The 22,325-nt window shown below is 40.6% G+C and overlaps 1 protein-coding gene across 1 annotated transcript in view; it reads left to right on the forward strand.

Annotated features, from left to right (window-relative positions):
* The window catches only part of ROR1 (receptor tyrosine kinase like orphan receptor 1), a 428,145-nt gene extending 407,388 nt beyond the window's left edge, over positions 1–20,757 (forward strand). Inside the window, exon 9 of the mRNA XM_033225148.1 lies at positions 16,710–20,757. Within this exon, the coding sequence (XP_033081039.1) occupies positions 16,710–18,137 (1,428 nt within the window). The 3' untranslated portion in view covers positions 18,138–20,757. The remainder of the gene's footprint in view (positions 1–16,709) is intronic.
* The last annotated feature ends 1,568 nt before the right edge of the window (positions 20,758–22,325 follow it).

The following is a 22,325-nucleotide window of genomic DNA, read 5'->3' on the forward strand; positions in this document are numbered from 1 at the left end:
GGATACTGTGGGTTGGGGAGGAAGCTATAGGATCCAGCAATGCACAGCATTAACTGGGGTGAGGACACAGGCAAGAGAATCCCAGCAAAGATTATAGAGGTAGCTCTTTCGACAGTTCTTATATTCCTTGTGTCCATCCTGTTAGCATACATTCTCCTGCCCTGGATAAAATCCATCAGGGTGGAGAAGGTCTGATAGCGAGGGCTGGAAGGCTGCCCAGTACATAACCTCAGCTTAAACCAATGTCTATAGAAACTCTACTTCGGGGAAAAACAAGTCCTATAAATGAATATTTTATAAATTGGCATCATAAATGGACTAAAGTACTTCATTATCTCAATAGAATCTTTATAATAATCCTATGAAGTAGGTACTAATTTAAGTCTGATTTTTAGGGTGAGAAAACTGAGGCAGATTCAGAGTTGGCCCAAAGTCACACAATTATTAAGTGACAGAGCCAAAACTTGAACCCAGGTCTGCTCAGGTGCAGAGCCCAGTGCTCTACTCTATTTCCCTCTACTGCCTTTATTTTCAGGCTGACTGAAATATATGAGCCCAAGTTATGAGCACATGATGGCTCAAGCTGACATTAAAATTACTGGCACCTGTTCTGTCTATTTCCAGGCAGAACAGAACCTCTCCCATTGGCATTATAAAGTAACTCCACCACAGAATCAACCCTGCTCACCACCAAACATTCAAGCTAACTATCAGAAAGTTACGTTACAGAGAAAAGAAATGCTTCTGAAGTTAAATCATTTCCAGAGAAGGGTAGCAGAACTCCGAGCAACTGTGGCAAAATATTGGTTGAAACTGCCTCTAGAATTTGATTGCACAAGCCAGAAGGCACTTAATTCAGCTGTAGTCTTTGAAAATGTCCATAACCTCCCAAAACAAAATGGCTGTGGCCTCTAAGCTTTTAAAATGTAATCATTTCCATTTATGAGTAGAGTCAATTGTTTTATAATTCTAACACTGTTTACCTAAGAACCAGTAAAATGCACAAGAAAGGAAAATAGGTTTTGGAATCAAGCAGATCCATATCAACAGCCAAGTCCAGATACTAAGAAATCTTACATTTATATACTCTCCAGGGCTCTTAAGCCCAATACAGGCGAAGGCTGCCATGGACAGGTTTTGTTCATCTATCCCAGTCAACTAGTAGAGACAACTGAGCATCAACAGAGTGAGGTCTAACTCAAAAACCAGAGAGCTCTTATATCTTGAGCATTTCACTTTTGCATCAATGGTCCTCATACTTTTAAAATGTAGAGTCCTTTGAGGATCCGATGGAAACTGCCTCCTCTTCCCAGAAAGCTCTGCAACTTTGGTGTCAGACATAACCTGGATTTGAATCTTGGCATCACCACTTAATAGTTGTGCTTCTTTAGGCAAGCTACTTAACCACTGAATGCCTTAATGTCTTTATCCACAAAACGGGGGCAGTCATAATATGAATCTCACAAGATTGTGACGAGGATTAAATGGGTTGATGCATTAAGCACTTCATGTCAGAGAGCAGAGAAGGGAGTGTAGTGTGGTCATTAGCAAGGCAGGCTCTGGTGTCTGAATTGACCACCTACCAGCTGTGAGACCACTTAACTGACCTGTTCTTTGGTTTTTCCATCTGTAAAACAGGTATGAGTCATAATTGCCAATCTCATGGGGTTAGTGTGAGGATGAAAGGAGCTAATATGTCTAAAGTACTTACAGCCTAACATATAAGCATTCAAAAAATCATAGCCATTATTAGGATCTCAGTGTCTGACACATGGCAGATACTTAATACGTGGTAGGTATTGTTAAATTCAGATTACAGATATCTAGGACAGGAGCCATGTCTTCTCTATTCATGGTTCTTTCGTGGTCCCTCATATAGCAGTCTGTATGTATACTCTTCAGTATATTGCATATACAGTATCAGTTGACTGACTGAGGCAACCAGCTATTATAATATATCCTAAATGATTGGCTCTAAATTGAAACTAAAGGAAACTGGTGATATGGTCCAAGCTAAAGAAAGACTTATATTTCAAAACCTTGAAATATCAGACACACTGTGGTCATTCATCATACAGAGAGAAGGAACCCAGATCACTAAGGAATTGACTGATCCAGAAAACTACATCCATTTATTCCGGGGGCTCTCAAAGTGAGGCCTCTAGGCCAGCAGGAGTCTTATCAACTGAGAACTGTCAGAAATGGACAATCTCAGACCCACATAGGAACTCTTGAGGTGGAGCCCAACATTCTGTGCTTTAACAAGTCCTCCAAGTGGCACTGATGCCTGCTCTGATGTAGACTATGCTGGTCAGTACTTGAGATTCAGGAAGCAAGTCAGCCCATAGGGAATACCGATCTCAGAGAAAACTGTGCTTCCAAAGAGAAAAAGGACCTGGGATAGCTCTCCTATTACCAAACATACTCCTATAATTTCAGTAGGGCCAGGGTCTGCTCATCATTCCTCTGATGGGGTGTATTAGTCTGTTTTCACACTGCTGATGCAGACATACGTGAGAATGGAAAGAAAAAGAGGTTTAATGGACTTACAATTCCACATGGCTGGGGAGGCCTCACAATCATGGCGGAAGGCAAGGAGGACCAAGTCACATTTTATGTGGATGGCACCAGGCAAAGAGAGAGCTTGTTCAGGGAAACTCCCCCTTATATAACCATCAGATCTCGTGAGTCTTACTCACTATCACAAGAACAGCATGGGAAAGACCTGCCCCATGATTCAATAACCTCCCACTGGGTCCCTCCCACAACATATGGGAATTCAAGATGAGATTTGGGTGGAGACACTGCCAAACCATATCATTCGACCCCTGTTCCCTTTCAAATCTCATTTCCTTATATTTCAAAACCAATCATGCCCTCCCAAAAGTCCCCCAAAGTCTCAACTCATTTCAGCATTAACTCAAAAGTCCACAGTCCGAAGTCTCATCCAAGACAAGGCAAGTCCTTTCTGCCTATGAGCCTGTAAAATCAAAAGCAAGTCAGTTACTTCCCAGATACAATGGGGGTACAGGCATTGGGTAAATACAGCCTTTCCAAATGGGAGAAATTGGCCGAAACAAAAGGGCTGCAGGCCCCATGCAATTCCAAAATCCAGCATGGCGGTCAAATCTCAAAGTTCCAAAATGATCTCCTTTGACTCCATGTCTCACATCCAGGCCACTCTGATGCAAGCAGTGCATCAGACACCTCTGCCCCTGTGGCTTTGCAGGGTATAGTCCCCCTCCTGGCTGCTTTCATGGGCTGGTGTTGAGTGTCTGAGACTTTTCCAGGCTCACGGTGCAAGCTGTTGGTGGGTCTACCATTCTGGGGTCTGAAGGACAGTGGCCCTCTTCTCACAGGTCCACTAGGCAGTGCCCCAGTAGGGACTTGGTATGGGGGCTCCAACCCCACCTTTCCCTTCTACACTGCCCTAGCAGAGGTTCTCCATGAGGGCCTCACCCCTGCAGCAAACTTCTGCCTGGGCATCCAGGCATTTCCATACATCCTCTGGAATCTAGGTGGAGATTCCCAAACCTCAATTCTTGACTTCTGTGCACCCGCAGGCTCAACACCACATGGAAGCTGCCAAGCCTTGGGATTTCCACCCTCTGAAGCCACAGCACAAGCTGTACCTTGACCCCTTTTAGTCACAGCTGGAGTGGCTGGGACACAGGGCACTAAGTACCTAGACTGCAAACAGCAGAAGGACCCTGGGCCCAGTCCACGAAATGATTTTCTCCTCCTAAACCTCTGGGTGATGGGAGGGGCTGCCGTGAAGACCTCCGACATGCCCTGGAGACATTTTCCCCATTGTCTTGGTAGTTAACATTTGGCTCCTCATTACTTATGCAAATTTCGGCAGCCAGCTTGAATTTCTCCTCAGAAAATGGGATTTTATTTTCTATCGCATTGTCAGGCTACAAATATTCCAAGCTTTTGTGCTCTGTTTTCCTTTCAAAACTGAATGCCTTTAACAGCACCCAAATCACCTCTTGAATGCTTTGCTGCTTAGAAATTTCTTCTACCAGGTACCCTAAATCATCTCTCTCAAGTTCAAAGTTCCACAGATTTCTAGGGCAGGGGAAAAATGGCGCCAGTCTCTTTGCTAAAACATAACAAGAGTCACCTTTGCTTCAACAAGTTCCTCATCTCCATCTGAGACCACCTCCGCCTGGATTTCATTGTGCATATTGTCAGCAATTTGGTCAAAGCCATTCAACAAGTCTCCAGGGAGTTCCAAACTTTCTCACATTTTCCTGTCTTCCGCTAAGCCCTCCAAACTGTTCCAACCTCTGCCTGTTACCCAGTTTCAAAGTCACTTCCACGTTTTCAGGTGTCTTTTCAGCAGCGCCCCACTCTACTGGTACCAATTTACTATATTAGTCCATTTTCACACTGCAGATAAAGACACACCTGAAACTGGAAAGAAAAAGAGACTTAATGGACTTACAGTTTCACATAGCTGGGGAGACCTCACAATCATGGCAGAAGGCAAGGAGGACCAAGTCACATCTTACATGGATGGCAGCAGGCAAAGAGAGAGCTTGTGCAGGGAAACTCCCCCTTATATAACCATCAGATCTCATGAGACTTATTCACTATCACAAGAACAGCATGGGAAAGCTCTGCCCCCATGACTCAATTACCTCCCCCCAGGTCCCTCCCACAACATGTGGGAATTCAAGATGAGATGTGACTGGGGACACAGACAAACCATATCATGAGGCAAGCACAAATGCCATGTAAACCTGCTATTCTTCTGTAGACACTTGTGTCCAGCTAGAATCAGCTTCAAAAGAATAGCATAGATTTGAAAAAGGGTAGCAGTCAGTCTTGGGACATTAGAACATGGGTAATGAACTGGCCTTGAGTGAAAGGGACCACAGCGGGGGGTTTGGAGCTGACTTATGAATATGAGTCCTGTTTCAGCACCTACTGTTGTTAAAGCCCCCTTTCTGTCCCAGAGAACCACCCTGGGCTCAATTCCCTCCACCCTAATGTAGCTCGGTTTTTTATCTGTGTGTCTACTTCAAGTTGGACTCAAAAGTAGAGCAACCATATGACATTATGTTCAAGGCAAAAAGTGACAGAGCAGGCTTCGTGTTGCATACAAATGTTGGTGGCCATCACAAAATCCTCACCTCATATCCTATGGTAATCACTTCCGTAAAGTAAGCAGGAAATAGATTAGTAGTAGGCTGCTTCACCAGGAGTCATTTCAAATGTATTGTCACCTAAGGTATAACTTCCCAAAGATGGAAAGAGATAAAGCCACTAAGTCGGCCCTCTTAATCCGTCTACAGCCACCAAGGTAATTACAGTTTTTAAAAACTCTACTCATAATTCATTGCTTTCATATTTAAAGTTAAGAGATCTAAAAGTTCTCCCACATCCCCACTTAGTAGTCATCACTAAGGTGAAAAAAGCCACCAGTATCAGCCTGGTCTCTTTTATCAGCAGTTTAGAAAGTACTACAATTTTCCCATCTGACTCACATCTAAATGACTCGCATCTAAAATGTTTCTCCTTCATTTTCCTTCTGTAAAGAGCTCATTTAAACTCTAATACTGTTGCTTTTCAAACATTTCTAAAGAAAGAAGCATCTTGGAACAATGTATTAACTTCTGCATCAACTTTTATTTTATATAATAATTTTATATAATTTTTTAAAGGCCGATGTGTGTTTACTTTGAGAAATAAAAATGTTAACATTGAAACTGAAAGCCTGTTTCAGTTTTAAGGTACTTAATTGCCTTACAGCATATAATAAACCGAGGCCATCTTGTCCTTCAACTAATGGAGGGAGTGATAAAGAGATAGGAGCCCGGGACCCTATTCATTCCAGTTTTCCTTTGTACTTGGTTTACTTTGGCACCATGCCTCATGTGTATTTTACACTTCTTTACATTTTGTACATCCCTGTATGACAAATACTTGTCAAACAAAAACTAAACAGATTTATAACCCCTTAACTTGAAATGAGCCAAAATTGAACTGCCAAAACTTTATGACTTCATTTTCTTTCATAGTTTTCCACTACATTGGTTCAAACAGACAAACCCCACTTGAGGTCAAGCAGAGGTCATTTCACTTTCATTACTAAAATATAATTTACAATATGCCAGACCTAAACAAGTTTAGCCTAAAGGGTTTGTATAATGTAAACCATCTGTTCCTCAACAATACAGCTAATTTCCTGCCGTCACCGTACAGTCTACTGACTGCTTCTTTAAGGGTTTTTATGATTTTTTAACTAGTTCAGGATTTATGTAAAATTTGAAAATGAGTCTATAGTTAGGACTCATTTGTACCAGGTAACCTGAGCACCTTAAAAATGCAAATCACTGTGGAAATTGTTCCCCTGAAACCAAGCTAGGAGCATTTTTTTTTTCTGGGCACTTCTTTGCTGGCAGCTGCACAGGTGTTCGAAGGGAAGATTTTGTGGACTCTGCCATTTTAGATGATTTCCATGCCTCTTTGCAAAGCAAACCCCCCAAATTTAGTTTTCAGTAGCTCTAGTAAATGACTCCTTGGAGAAGACTTGGGATTATATGCTATATGGCCCACTGGATATTAGTGAGCTAGGACAAGATATACTTCGGGGTAAAATCTACTCTCTTTCATGTGTCTGAACAGGGAGAAAGAACAATTATAATTCCATAGAGTGACCACATACTGAAGGCCAACCTCCTAGCCCTGCAAGGTGGCAGGCCTCAGGCTGAGCCTCTAGAGACATTCGGCTTCAATCTGGGATTGCTGGCCAGCAGGCTTCTCTGGTTTCAAACAGAATGCTGTGGCCCAAAACGGAGAGCCTTGGAGTTGCAAGTGTGGCTCTTTTCGCTCTCCTGAAAATTCTTGACACTTTCTTTAGCCCCTTTCTCCATCTGTAAAATGGCAAAATTAAGCGTTCTTTTTCCAAAGGCAAATATATGAGAACAAATGTGCTTACCTCAGTGGAGGGGAATGCAGCTGGTCTTAGCCACGAAGCCCCAAGGCCATGTGTAGGGCTGGTGCCAAGGTCCTGTCCACCTCTTCCTCTTTTCCCACCTCCAGAAGTTTGACTGGCTTACTTCCTTTTCCCATCTGTTACCATCCACTTTTCTACATGAATTCTTGTTGCCTTCACCTTCATTCACATCTCAGAGGAGTCAGCCACAGGCCACTCAACTTCTAACCCACCCTCAAGCTCCAAAACAAATTCTCTGTCATTTTTTTTTTTTTTTTTTTTATACTTTAAGTTCTAGGGTACATGTGCATGACGTTTATATCATGTATAACTCCCCAATGCAATCCCTCCCTCCTCCCCCCTCCCCATGATAGGCCCCAGTGTGTGATGTTCCCCTCCCGAGTCCAAGTGATCTCATTGTTCAGTTCCCACCTATGAGTGAGAACATGCGGTGTTTGGTTTTCTCTTCTTGTGATAGTTTGCTAAGAATGATGGTTTCCAGCTGCATCCATGTCCCTACAAAGGACGCAAACTCATCCTTTTTGATGGCTGCATAGTATTCCATGGTGTATATGTGCCACATTTTCTTAATCCAGTCTGTCACAGATGGACATTTGGGTTGATTCCAAGTCTTTGCTATTGTGAATAGTGCCGCAATAAACAAACGTGTGCATGTGTCTTTGTAGTAGAGTAATTTATAATCCTTTGGGTATATACCCAGTAGTGGGATGGCTGGGTCATATGGTACATCTAGTTCTAGATCCTTGAGGAATCGCCATACTGTTTTCCATAATGGTTGAACTAGTTTACAATCCCACCAACAGTGTAAAAGTGTTCCTATTTCTCCACATCCTCTCCAACACCTGTTGTTTCCTGACTTCTTAATGATTGCCATTCTAACTGGTGTGAGATGGTATCTCATTGTGGTTTTGATTTGCATTTCTCTGATGGCCAGTGATGATGAGCATTTTTTCATGTGTCTGTTGGCTGTATGGATGTCTTCTTTTGAGAAATGTCTGTTCATATCCTTTCCCCACTTTTTGATGGGGTTGTTTGCTTTTTTCTTGTATATTTGTTTGAGTTCTTGGTAGATTCTGGATATTAGCCCTTTGTCAGATGAGTAGGTTGCAAAAATTTTTTCCCATTCTGTAGGTTGCCTGTTCACTCTGATGGTAGTTTCTTTGGCTGTGCAAAAGCTCTTTAGTTAATTAGATCCCATGTGTCAATTTTTGCTTTTGCTGCCGTTGCTTTTGGTGTTTTAGACATGAAGTCCTTGCCCATGCCTATGTCCTGAATGGTACTACCTAGATTTTCTTCTAGGGTTTTTATGGTATTAGGTCTAACATTTAAGTCTCTAATCCATCTTGAATTAATTTTCATATAAGGGGTAAAGAAAGGATCCAGTTTCAGCTTTCTACTTATGGCTAGCCAATTTTCCCAGCACCATTTATTAAATAGGGAATCCTTTCCCCATTTCTTGTTTCTCTCAGGTTTGTCAAAGATCAGATGGCTGTAGATGTGTGGTATTATTTCTGAGGACTCTGTTCTGTTCCATTGGTCTATATCTCTGTTGTGGTACCAGTACCATGCTGTTTTGGTTACTGTAGCCTTGTAGTATAGTTTGAAGTCAGGTAGCGTGACGCCTCCAGCTTTGTCCTTTTGACTTAGGATTGTCTTGGCAATGCGGGCTCTTTTTTGGTTCCATATGAACTTTAAAGCCGTTTTTTCCAATTCTGTGAAGAAGTCATTGGTAGCTTGATGGGGATGGCATTGAATCTATAAATCACCTTGGGCAGTATGGCCATTTTCACGATATTGATTCTTCCTATCCATGAGCATGGTATGTTCTTCCATTTGTTTGTGTCCTCTTTGATTTCACTGAGCAGTGGTTTGTAGTTCTCCTTGAAGAGGTCCTTTACATCCCTTGTAAGCTGGATTCCTAGGTATTTGATTCTCTTTGAAGCAATTGTGAATGGAAGTTGATTCCTGATTTGGCTCTCTGCTTGTCTGTTACTGGTGTATAAGAATGCTTGTGATTTTTGCACATTAATTTTGTATCCTGAGACTTTGCTGAAGTTGCTTATCAGCTTAAGCAGATTTTGGGCTGAGACAATGGGGTTTTCTAAATATACAATTATGTCATCTGCAAACAGGGACAATTTGACTTCTTCTTTTCCTAACTGGATACCCTTGATTTCTTTCTCTTGCCTGATTGCCCTAGCCAGAACTTCCAACACTATGTTGAATAGGAGTGGTGAGAGAGGGCATCCCTGTCTTGTGCCAGTTTTCAAAGGGAATTTTTCCAGTTTTTGCCCATTCAGTATGATATTAGCTGTGGGTTTGTCATAAATAGCTCTTATTATTTTGAGGTACGTTCCATCAATACCAAATTTATTGAGCGTTTTTAGCATAAAGGGCTGTTGAATTTTGTCAAAAGCCTTTTCTGCATCTATTGAGATAATCATGTGGTTCTTGTCTTTGGTTCTGTTTATATGCTGGATTACGTTTATTGATTTGCGAATGTTGAACCAGCCTTGCATCCCAGGGATGAAGCCCACTTGATCATGGTGGATAAGCTTTTTGATGTGCTGCTGAATCCGGTTTGCCAGTATTTTATTGAGGATTTTTGCATCGATGTTCATCAGGGATATTGGTCTAAAATTCTCTCTTTTTGTTGTGTCTCTGCCAGGCTTTGGTATCAGGATGATGTTGGCCTCATAAAAAGAGTTAGGGAGGATTCCCTCTTTTTCTATTGATTGAAATAGTTTCAGAAGGAATGGTACCAGCTCCTCCTTGTACCTCTGGTAGAATTCAGCTGTGAATCCATCTGGTCCTGGACTTTTTTTGGTGGGTAGGCTATTAATTGTTGCCTCAATTTCAGAGCCTGCTATTGGTCTATTCAGGGATTCAACTTCTTCCTGGTTTAGTCTTGGGAGAGTGTAAGTGTCCAGGAAATTATCCATTTCTTCTAGATTTTCTAGTTGATTTGCGTAGAGGTGTTTATAGTATTCTCTGATGGTAGTTTGTATTTCTGTGGGGTCGGTGGTGATATCCCCTTTATCATTTTTTATTGCGTCTATTTGATTCCTCTCTCTTTTCTTCTTTATTAGTCTAGCTAGCGGTCTGTCAATTTTGTTGATCTTTTCAAAAACCAACTCCTGGATTCATTGATTTTTTGGAGGGTTTTTTGTGTCTCTATCTCCTTCAGTTCTGCTCTGATCTTAGTTATTTCTTGCCTTCTGCTAGCTTTTGAATGTCTTTGCTCTTGCCTCTCTAGTTCTTTTAATTGTGATGTTAGAGTGTCAATTTTAGATCTCTCCTGCTTTCTCTTGTGGGCATTTAGTGCTATAAATTTCCCTCTACACACTGCTTTAAATGTGTCCCAGAGATTCTGGTATGTTGTATCTTTGTTCTCATTGGTTTCAAAGAACATCTTTATTTCTGCTTTCATTTCGTTATGTACCCAGTAGTCATTCAGGAGCAGGTTGTTCAGTTTCCATGTAGTTGAGCGGTTTGGATTGAGTTTCTTAGTCCTGAGTTCTAGTTTGATTGCACTGTGGTCTGAGAGACAGTTTGTTATAATTTCTGTTCTTGTACATTTGCTGAGAAGTGCTTTACTTCCAATTATGTGGTCAATTTTGGAATAAGTGCGATGTGGTGCTGAGAAGAATGTATATTCTGTTGATTTGGGGTGGAGAGTTCTATAGATGTCTATTAGGTCCGCTTGGTGCAGAGATGAGTTCAGTTCCTGGATATCCTTGTTAACTTTCTGTCTCGTTGATCTGTCTAATGTTGACAGTGGAGTGTTGAAGTCTCCCATTATTATTGTATGGGAGTCTAAGTCTCTTTGTAGGTCTCTAAGGACTTGCTTTATGAATCTGGGTGCTCCTGTATTGGGTGCATATATATTTAGGAGAGTTAGCTCTTCCTGTTGAATTGATCCCTTTACCATGATGTAATGGCCTTCTTTGTCTCTTTTGATCTTTGATGGTTTAAAGTCTGTTTTATCAGAGACTAGGATTGCAACCCCTGCTTTTTTTTGTTCTCCATTTGCTTGGTAGATCTTCCTCCATCCCTTTATTTTGAGCCTATGTATGTCTCTGCATGTGAGATGGGTCTCCTGAATACAGCAGACTGATGGGTCTTGACTCTTGATCCAGTTTGCCAGTCTGTGTCTTTTAATTGGAGCATTTAGTCCATTGACATTTAAGGTTAATATTGTTATGTGTGAACTTGATCCTGTCATTATGATATTAACTGGTTATTTTGCTCGTTAGTTGATGCAGTTTCTTCCTAGCCTCGATGGTCTTTACATTTTGGCATGTTTTTGCAATGGCTGGTACCGCTTGTTCCTTTCCATGTTTAGGGCTTCCTTCAGGGTCTCTTGTAAGGCAGGCCTGGTGGTGACAAAATCTCTAAGCATTTGCTTATCTGTAAAGGATTTTATTTCTCCTTCACTGATGAAGCTTAGTTTGGCTGGATATGAAATTCTGGGTTGAAAATTCTTTTCTTTAAGAACGTTGAATATTGGCCCCCACTCTCTTCTGGCTTGTAGAGTTTCTGCCGAGAGGTCTGCTGTTATTCTGATGGGCTTCCCTTTGTGGGTAACCCGACCTTTCTCTCTGGCTGCCCTTAAGATTTTTTCCTTCATTTCAACTTTGGTGAATCTGGCAATTATGTGTCTTGGAGTTGCTCTTCTGGAGGAGTATCTTTGTGGCGTTCTCTGTATTTCCTGAATTTGAATGTTGGCCTGCCCTACTAGGTTGGGGAAGTTCTCCTGGATGATATCCTGAAGAGTGTTTTCCAACTTGGTTCCATTTTCCCCCTCACTTTCAGGCACCCCAATCAGATGTAGATTTGGTCTTTTTACATAATCCCATACTTCTTGCAGGCTTTGTTCATTTCTTTTTCTTCTTTTTTCTTTTGGTTTCTCTTCTTGCTTCATTTCATTCATTTGATCCTCAATCGCTGATACTCTTTCTTCCAGTTGATCGAGTCGGTTACTGAAGCTTGTGCATTTGTCACGTATTTCTCGTGTCATGGTTTTCATCTCTGTCATTTCGTTTATGATCTTCTCTGCATTAATTAATCTAGCTGTCAATTCTTCCACTTTTTTTTCAAGATTTTTAGTTTCTTTGCGCTGGGTACGTAATTCCTCCTTTAGCTCTGAGAGGTTTGATGGAGTGAAGCCTTCTTCTCTCATCTCGTCAAAGTCATTCTCTGACCAGCTTTGATCCGTTGCTGGCGATGGGCTGCGCTCCTTTGCAGGGGGAGATGCGCTCTTATTTTTTGAATTTCCAGCTTTTCTGCCCTGCTTCTTCCCCATCTTTGTGGTTTTATCTGTCTCTGGACTTTGATGATGGTGACGTACGGATGGGGTTTTGGTATAGGTGTCCTTCCTGTTTGATAGTTTTCCGTCTGACAGTCAGAAGGACTGTCTGTTGGTCTGTTGGAGATTGCTTGAGGTCCACTCCAGACCCTGTTTGCCTGGGTATCAGCAGCAGAGGTTGCCGAAGATAGAATATTGCTGAACAGGGAGTGTACCTGTCTGATTCTTTCTTTGGAAGTTTCCTCTCAGGGGTGACGCCACCCTGTGAGGTGTGGGGTGTCAGACTGCCCCTAGTGGGGGATGTCTCCCAGCTAGGCTACTCAGGGGTCAGGGACCCACCTGAGCAGGCAGTCTGTCCGTTCTCGGATCTCAACCTCCGCGTTAGGAGATCCACGGCTCTCCCCAAAGCTGTCAGACAGAGTCGTTCGCGTCTGCACCGCCCTCGCTCTTTCCCCTAATGGGCTGCAGCTGTGCGCTGTCCGCAGAGGTAGAGTCTACAGAGACAGGCAGGTTTCCTTGAGCTGCTGTGAGCTCCACCCAGTTCGAGCTTCCCAGCGGCTTTGTTTACCTACTTAAGCCTCAGCAATGGCGGGCGCCCCTCCCCCAGCCTCGCTGCTGCCTTGCGGATAGATCGCCCCAGACGGCTGTGTTAGCAGTGAGGGAGGCTCCGTGGGCGTGCGACCCTCCCGGCCAGGTGTGGGATATATTCTCCTGGTGTGCCTGTTTCCTTAAAGCGCAGTATTGGGGTGGGAGTTACCCGATTTTCCAGGTGTTGTGTGTCTCAGTTCCCCTGGCTAGGAAAAAGGGATTCCTTTCCCCCTTGCGCTTCCAGGTGAGGCGATGCCTCGCCCTGCTTCAGCTCAGGCTGGTCAGGCTGCAGCAGCTGACCAGCACCGATTGTCCGGCACTCCCTAGCGAGATGACCCCAGTACCTCAGTTGAAAACGCAGAAATCACCGGTCTTCTGTGTCGCTCGCGCTGGGAGTTGGAGACTGGAGCTGCTCCTATTCGGCCATCTTGCTCCGCCCCTCCATTCTCTGTCATTTTTAAAGGATTTTTTTTAAACTAACAACTACAGGAGAAGAGAGAAAGATTAACAGGAAGAAATTTAAACACTCTGGAACTACTTAAGGCTTAAATGGATCTAAATCATTTGCACTATTTTACTTCATGGATGACTTTCCTAATAAGGACAATAAGAATGATTTAAAGAGCACTTACTAGGGGGGAATTACGTTCATACATCGTTGTATTTAATTTCTACTGCAACAGCGCAAGCTAGATAGTACATTATTTCATAGATATGGAAACAGAGGTTCAGAAAAGTTAGGAAATTCACCCAAGGTCAGTCATTAATATTATAGGACCTATGCCACAGGATCATGGTGTTAAATAAGTTAGTATTTGCTAAGTGCTTAGAACAGTAACTGGCACAAAGTAAGTGCTATGTAAGCATTAACTATTATTAATAGAAAGCAGCAGATTTAAGACGCAAACCCAAATTTATAGGAGTCCAAAGCTCACTTGGTTTGAATTATACCATACTGCCTATGGATTTGTTTCAAGCAGTGAAGGAGGAGAGGGTATTGGGTTTCTAACTCCTCATTATACCAGTCTAATATTCCATGAGTTTACTTCCTAATTCCCATTTTCCACAAAGAAGTTTTAGTACTCAGTCCCTTAAACTTCTCTATCTCTAAAAGCCTAGAGATCTTATTTTTGTCAAAAAGTAAGTAATACCTACTGTGCCATTCAAGGGACCTTCACCTAAACTGGATTTATTTACATCATTAGGAAAAGTTCTGATGGAAATCTCCAATCTTAACATCATGCAGGAAAAATTCACTTTGGGTTACTCTTGCCAGCAAAAGTAAAATCTTCCGAGCGCTACAAGACAAAAAAGTAGGGTTGCCTTGACTGGTTACCTTTCTCATTACCCACACCTTGCTCTCTCAAAGGAATTCGATGAGCTCCCACAAGAATACAGACCCTAAAAGCAAAAGGAAAAATGGTGGATGGACTTGTAATTGCAAAAGATATTTCCTAGTTCAGTAAGATGGGAAGATTTCCCTGTTTTTTAAAAAAAATTAATTAATTTTGAGCATTGTTAATATATTCACCTGGTTGAAAAATTTTAAAGCATAAAAAAGCATGAAGTGAAAAATCTCTTACTTCTGCCCCCTTTTTCTAGTTCCTACTTGCATACCCCTAACAATCACTGCTATCTATTTCCCAAGTATCCTTTTATAGTTTCTTTATGCTTATACAAAGAAATATATTTCATGTGTTATTTTTCTCCTTCTCTCTTACACAAAAGCAGCACCCAGCGTTAACTGTTCTGTTGCTTTTTATATTTAGCTGAGCAAAGGATTTTGTAGACCTTTCCATACCAGTACATAGGAAACGTCCTCTTTTTTTACAAATGTAGAATATTCTATTTACTAGCTCCACCGTAATTGATTTAATGTGTTCTCTATGGGGACATGGAGGTCATTTGTAATATTTTGCTATTACAAACAATACTATATTGAATAGAACTAGATCAATAAGCTTTAATTTGCTGAAAGTTTAAAGCAACACATTACCATTACTTTCTGCACAAGTAAACTTTCTAAAACTCATTTCCAAATATAAACCTCACAAAGTCTGCTTTGATGAACAAATGAGACCAATTTATAATGAGACAGATTATTTGCATAGAATAATTAATGTTCCAAAATCCCCAATCCCAATTTGTCCTTTTAAGTGGGTATTTTGCTGCAAGTTTATTTACACTTACAATTAGGTTAGTGGGCATTTTGCCCTGGAAAATATCAGCCTAGAACAAATCTAATTACCATGAATTCTAAATTAGCAGAGTTTGGATAAGAGAATTTTTTTACCAAATTTTCTAAACTGTTGTTTTAAACTCTGTACAGAGAGCTCTGGATTTCATATGTATTTCAACATTGTCAGTTTCAATTAGAATTTTCAGGGTAGTATTCTTTTTAAAAAAATAAGGATTTCAAGGATGGGGATTATTTGAAAATCAGTTGTATGTAAAATGTATTGTTTTTATTACTTTCTTTTCTAACAAATTAAATGAAACATCAGACTAAATTTGAGGTACATTTTAAAATAGTAAAAACATATGACATTATAGACATTTACTTGCCAAGATCAAATGTCATGATTCAATACTTATTTTCATTGTGAGCTAGATGCCTTCACCTGTCTGTCTTAAGGTCAATTAATAAACAACCCACTTGAGAAGTCCTAGGGATATACGTTGGTATGAAGGGCAGTGCTTCCAATAAGATTTCCCTTGAAATCTGGTTGTGAGGACAAAATATGTGCATAAAAAGAACAGAAACATCAAGTTGATAATAATAACAAAAGGTTAAATAGTACTTATCATGGGCCAGACATAGGTCTGAGTATTTTACAAACATTAACTCATAAGTCTGAGTGCTTTACAAACATTAACTCATTAAAAGTTTGCAATAACATGGTAAGTACAATTATTATCATCCCATTTTATAGATGAAGGAATTGAGGCATGAAGTTAAATGTTGCATCCGGGGTCACACAGCTGGCAGGATTCCGACTCAGACTGTCTGGCTATGGAGGCCACGTGTGTAACCAGCCCCCACACTGCTTTGTGTGTGTGGTGGCATTCACAGTAAAGCAAAATATTCTAGCAAAGAAATGACCATAATGGTCAGGGAAGGTTTTGCAGGAAGTGGGGCCTGAAATAGACTGAGAAAAGAAAGGATTTAATCAATGCAGAGGACCACATTTCAGACCTTCCCATCTCTATTGTGAGTACTTCCGAAGAACAATCTTTTGGTTTCTCTTTTAGCATAATAAATATTCTAAGAATGGCAGAACATTGGAGGAACAAAAGTTTTACACAAGAATGTAAATGGTTTCGCTGGTGGACATTGAGAAAACCTGTTTAACTAAAGAAGTAGCAAGGGATCATGTCAGGAAAGTGAGTTAGGACCAGATTGCAAATGCTCTGAGTACCAGGCTGTAGCCTCTGCAGTAGTGCTTCTGACACCCTAATAATCTTCACAGAAACCACTGGGGTCTTGTTAAATACACATGCTGATTCAGTAGGTCTGAGGTGGGCCCAGGAGTCTGCATTTGCAGTAAGTTTGGGTGATGCTGATGCTGCTGGTCCCCAGACACAGTTTGAGTGCCAAGACTCTAGACAACAGCAAGAAACCATTTCAGGGCTAGATTGAGGGAAGGGGATAGGGTAGTGATGGAAAGTTGCCTATGGCACCTCCCCTGAGTTGCAGCCAACAATTTGAAAGATATACAGACCTACAATATTTTATTTAATTTGTTTATAGAACCTTTTTCTATATGCCCCATCCCTCCTTTCGGATGCAAAGCTGTCTTGCCTGAAGAAATGTTTTAAACCACCTTTTTCCTCTCTTTCACACAGAGCAAGGCTAAAGAGCTGCCTCTTTCTGCTGTACGCTTTATGGAAGAATTGGGTGAATGTGCCTTTGGAAAAATCTATAAAGGCCATCTCTATCTCCCAGGCATGGACCACGCTCAGCTGGTTGCTATCAAGACCTTGAAAGATTATAACAACCCCCAGCAATGGACAGAATTTCAACAAGAAGCCTCCCTAATGGCAGAACTGCACCACCCCAATATTGTCTGCCTGCTAGGTGCTGTCACTCAGGAACAACCTGTGTGCATGCTTTTTGAATATATGAATCAGGGGGATCTCCATGAGTTCCTCATCATGCGATCCCCACACTCTGATGTTGGCTGCAGCAGTGATGAAGATGGGACTGTGAAATCCAGCCTGGACCATGGAGATTTTCTGCACATTGCAATTCAGATTGCAGCCGGCATGGAATACCTGTCTAGTCACTTCTTTGTCCACAAGGATCTTGCAGCTCGCAATATTTTAATTGGAGAGCAACTTCATGTAAAGATTTCAGACTTGGGGCTTTCCAGAGAAATTTACTCTGCTGATTACTACAGGGTCCAGAGTAAGTCCTTGCTGCCCATTCGCTGGATGCCACCTGAAGCCATCATGTATGGCAAGTTCTCTTCCGATTCAGATATCTGGTCCTTTGGGGTTGTCCTGTGGGAGATTTTCAGTTTTGGACTCCAGCCATATTATGGATTCAGTAACCAGGAAGTCATTGAGATGGTGAGAAAACGGCAGCTCTTACCATGCTCTGAAGACTGCCCACCCAGAATGTACAGCCTCATGACAGAGTGCTGGAATGAGATTCCTTCCAGGAGACCAAGATTTAAAGATATTCACGTCCGGCTTCGGTCCTGGGAGGGACTGTCAAGTCACACCAGCTCTACTACTCCTTCGGGGGGAAATGCCACCACACAGACAACCTCCCTCAGTGCCAGCCCAGTGAGTAATCTCAGTAACCCCAGATATCCTAATTACATATTCCCGAGCCAGGGTATTACACCACAGGGCCAGATTGCTGGTTTCATTGGCCCGCCAATACCTCAGAACCAGCGATTCATTCCCATCAATGGATACCCAATACCTCCTGGATATGCAGCGTTTCCAGCTGCCCACTACCAGCCAACAGGTCCTCCCAGAGTGATTCAGCACTGCCCACCTCCCAAGAGTCGGTCCCCAAGCAGTGCCAGTGGGTCGACTAGCACTGGCCATGTGACTAGCTTGCCCTCATCAGGATCCAATCAGGAAGCAAATATTCCTTTACTACCACACATGTCAATTCCAAATCATCCTGGTGGAATGGGTATCACCGTTTTTGGCAACAAATCTCAAAAACCCTACAAAATTGACGCAAAGCAAGCATCTTTGCTAGGAGATGCCAATATTCATGGACACACCGAATCTATGATTTCTGCAGAACTGTAAAATGCACAACTTTTGTAAATGTGGTATACAGGACAAACTAGACGGCCGTAGAAAAGATTTATATTCAAATGTTTCTATTAAAGTAGGGTTCTCATTTAGCAGACATCGCAACAAGTATCTTCTGTGAAGTTTGACTGTGTCTTACCAAGCAGGACAGACATTAGGCCAGAAAAACAAAAAACAAAAAACATTGTGGGATGTGCACTCCATTGGAGTGCATGACATGGCATTGGGATTGGAACATGTGGTTTCAAGTACTGAAAACTGCACACCAGTGAAGAGGAAAAGAACCTTGTGATTAAATATAAAACCAAAAGTCAAATGGTGCTTTGTGTTTTAGCCTTCAGTCACCATGACTGGTCTCTCCCCCAGATGTATATATACCATAGCATTTGTCTACCTGCTGTCTTTTCTTCAGGACAGATGTTCAGGAACTATATTGATTCGGTTTAGACTCTGCACATGTTCTTATGGAAATGATGTTCAGAATCAATGAAGAAACTTCAGGCCAAATTTGAAACCCTGGAGGGAAATGAGCCATAAGACAAGTATAACAAGCCCTGAAGCCTTCTATGTCGTTGGGCTTCTTTGAGAAGGTGTAGAGTGTGCCTTTTTGTGAATCCTCCTCTGATCATGAGGGTCTTTCCCAGATTTTCTCACAGTGTGCTTACACTGCCCTTGGAATAACACAGGGCATCAGACCATAAAAAGGTTAGATGTGGATGCTAGAATTGATTGTTGGTTGATAGTTCACTTTGCTGGATTAGGAATGAGGCGCCAAAGGAAGCACAGCCAGGAAAATGGCCCCACAGCCTAGATCAGCTTCTGTGGGAAAGGAAAAAGGGTTCCCATGGGGACAGCCCCCAAAGGAGTTTTCTGGAACCAGTAACACTGAAAAATAAGTGTGTGGCTACAGATGAGCACACCCACCCCTTGCAACTCCCTGTTTACAAGTTGTCCGAGGCATTGGGGTGCTTATGGTCAATGGACTCTAGGGAAGTAGGAAACTCCATCATGATACCAATGTCTAGTAATTTTAAAGTTTCTCTCCCTTTTTTTCTGTGCTGGTAATGTTCACAGATTTGATTCCCGCCCCAAGAATTACAACAATTTATTCATACAGTTAGTTGGAATCCAAAGGCAATTAATTCTATTTTGCAAAATATGATGGTCTTCCCAAAAAACAAGTACTGAGTTCTCATTTCAAAAGTTACCAAGAACTGAATTCTTTAAACTAGCAAACAGAAGCAACATGACCATTTTTGCCTTAGTGGGAGGTTTCAGATGTGCGGCTCATGGCATTTACCTGCCAACCATCTTTTGCCAAGTTTAGAATTCTTATGCGTTTCAAGTTCTATATAGAAAGTAATTTTACTTTTGATTATTTTCTTGTTAAAAAAAACCTCCTTGATTCTAAGAACAGTGTCTCAAAGTCTCATTTTTACTTTAAAGGTATAAGAGACTTGTAAAGAGACTAAGGATATAAAAGTAATTCCCGGAAATGATATTTGATGACGAGAATATAAGAGAATTAAAAACACATTGATGTTTTCATTTTTACAAAATACAACTAGCATGAGAAATCAAGAAAATATGTTTACCAAAATGCATTGCAATTTTCCCAAACCTGAGTCTTCAGATAACAAACATGAACTTACAGGTACTGTGAACTCGAAGAATTGGCTATATCCAGATTTCTGGGAGATAAATTAAGACCTATTTTTGTGGCATAAATAAGCTGATTCAGAAGTTACGTTTCTTAACTTTAGGTAGAGGAGAATATTTGTATCCTTTTGTTGCTATGCAACTGTTTAATGATGAAGCTTCAAACCACAATTTTGTATATCATATGACAATCAATTGTTTTCCAAGAATATTTATTATTTTAAGTACACAATTTCAGTGAATCTGAGTTTTTCTAGAAGTCCCTTAAAGGGAAATTAGCATTCCATGAGCCAGTAAAATACCTACTCTGGTAAAACATTATGGTTAAAAAGTGAATTCAAGTTAGTTTTTTATAAAGAACTATAACATTTATTGTAAACATTTTATAATAACTGAAAACATTAAAGTGAGCAAATGAAATTTCAAAACCACTTGTAATAATGTATTTTATAATCACACTGTGATACTATATAACACAGTCTCTTTTGTATTAAAATAGTATTTTTTTCACAAACTGAAAAATATCTTTTCCTTTGCTGACAATGTTTTGTAAGATGACTTTGTTTTCAGATCTTTTTCTCTTTTTTTGCACAAAACTATGCTTATGGTTTGTGTCACAGAAGTGAAAATATATCTTTGCATTTTTATATCTGGTCTGTTTTTCTTGTTTCCTTTGTTTTTAACTTGATATAGATTTTCTTCAAATATATAACGGCAATTTTCAGATATCTCACCCTACCATATCTTTCCTTATTTTCACTGCATGCATTTAATCACTGTATTACTTAATGTTTGATTTGTTATTATGGGCATTTCAAATAGACAAACATTGAATTGTAATGACAAAAAGGCTATTTTATATTAAGGATATATGCATTTGTATTTCACACACCAGAGATGATATTAAACACTGATTATTTTATGCTGCTGTTTATTAAAAATGTTTACTATAAAATATTATTTCCTGAATAGTGCTGTCATAGAGGTATTTGGGAATTTTAATATTTATATTTTATAGAAAGAGAAATCACAATTCCTATTTGCTGTTATTTCATTAATTTTTTTTTTCAGTAGGCTTTTAAAACAGACTTGGGCATTATTTTGCTAACAACCATAGGTGGAGAGGGGAATCCTAATGATTTCATAACTGAATACTATCCACCTATATATGGCAAGCTTTGAATTTTTAAAATCAAAATAATATATTGAATAGTTGTAACCAATGGAATATAAAAAATGTTTGATTTTAAGAATACAGTTGCATCATTTTCTGCCTTGATGTTTCCATGTAACCTTAGATATCAAAAGTCACCTCTTTGGACTCTAAAGAAGAAGAGGCTGTGTACATCTCATCATGTCCAACTTAGCTTCCAACCATATTGATAAAATAAATATGGCCATTTAATGGTCACAGCTTATCTTTATGACCTTATTTGCCCAAAAGAAAGAGTTCCTCATCTGGCAATTAATACACATGATCAAGGAAAATGAGTTACCATTATGAAAGTTCAAAGAAGTTGTCCATATCTGCTATTTAACACAGAAAGGAATACAATAAAACCTTCAGGGCCTTGTCCATCTGTTTTAGGTACAACTCTTGTCACCACCTCAACAATCAAACTCAATAAAGCAATCCCTTCACATGGCAGTGAGATCCATGTCAGGCTGGGTTTCTCCCTCTCACTTGAATTCCTCAGCCTGCCTTTCACTCCCATTTCCTTCTTTTATCTCCCAGCTCTTGGCCCTCCCACTATCCCCAATCCCTTCAACTCAGAGATTCCCTTAATTCCCTAATCACCAACATCTGCAAACTCCTAGCATCACCTTCCCATAATGCCTACTACAATACTGAATAAAGAGAAGCTCTTTTATCCACACATCTTCAAAGATGATTACCTAGCCAGTAGTTCTCAAAGTGTGGTTCCCAGAGCGAAGAAACAGCGGCACCCTGGAACTGGTTAGAAATGCAAATTATCAAGCCCTACTTTGAAGTACTGAATCAAGGGATCCAAGGGAGGTGATAGCGGTGAAGTTCATCCTCTTAATTTAGACAGCATTTTTTTTTTTTTCTGCTAATAGCTCAAATGTTAAAGAGGAAATTCTGGGGATGAGACCCAAAAATTTGTGTTTTAACAAGCCTCACATGATTCTGATATACTCTAAAGATCAAGAACTGACTTAATTTAAAGGCATGGGTGATCATTACATTCTTAGTAATGTGTATATAAGCATCTAATGACATTTCAGCCCCTTTATTCCCCTTTAAAGAAAATCAAGTTTTACTGTAAAATTCAGCACTAAAAGCTGTTTGTGTTAGCCATTTGACAATTAGCTATATTTTTTGAAGTGGTTCCCTTGGATAGAAAACTGACAACATCTAGTCTTTGTCAAGAAGATATTCCTCATCCAGTTCACCTGAGACCTAAATTCTTGGATAGTGGCCAAATGCTTTTTCCTTCATATGGACAAACTCAAAGAAGTTGGTCTCTTAGTACACGTTGTTTTGACCCTTGAACTGATGAT

Source organism: Trachypithecus francoisi, unplaced genomic scaffold, assembly GCF_009764315.1.
Source record: "Trachypithecus francoisi isolate TF-2019V2 unplaced genomic scaffold, Tfra_2.0 Lachesis_group12, whole genome shotgun sequence".
NCBI lineage: Eukaryota > Metazoa > Chordata > Mammalia > Primates > Cercopithecidae > Trachypithecus > Trachypithecus francoisi.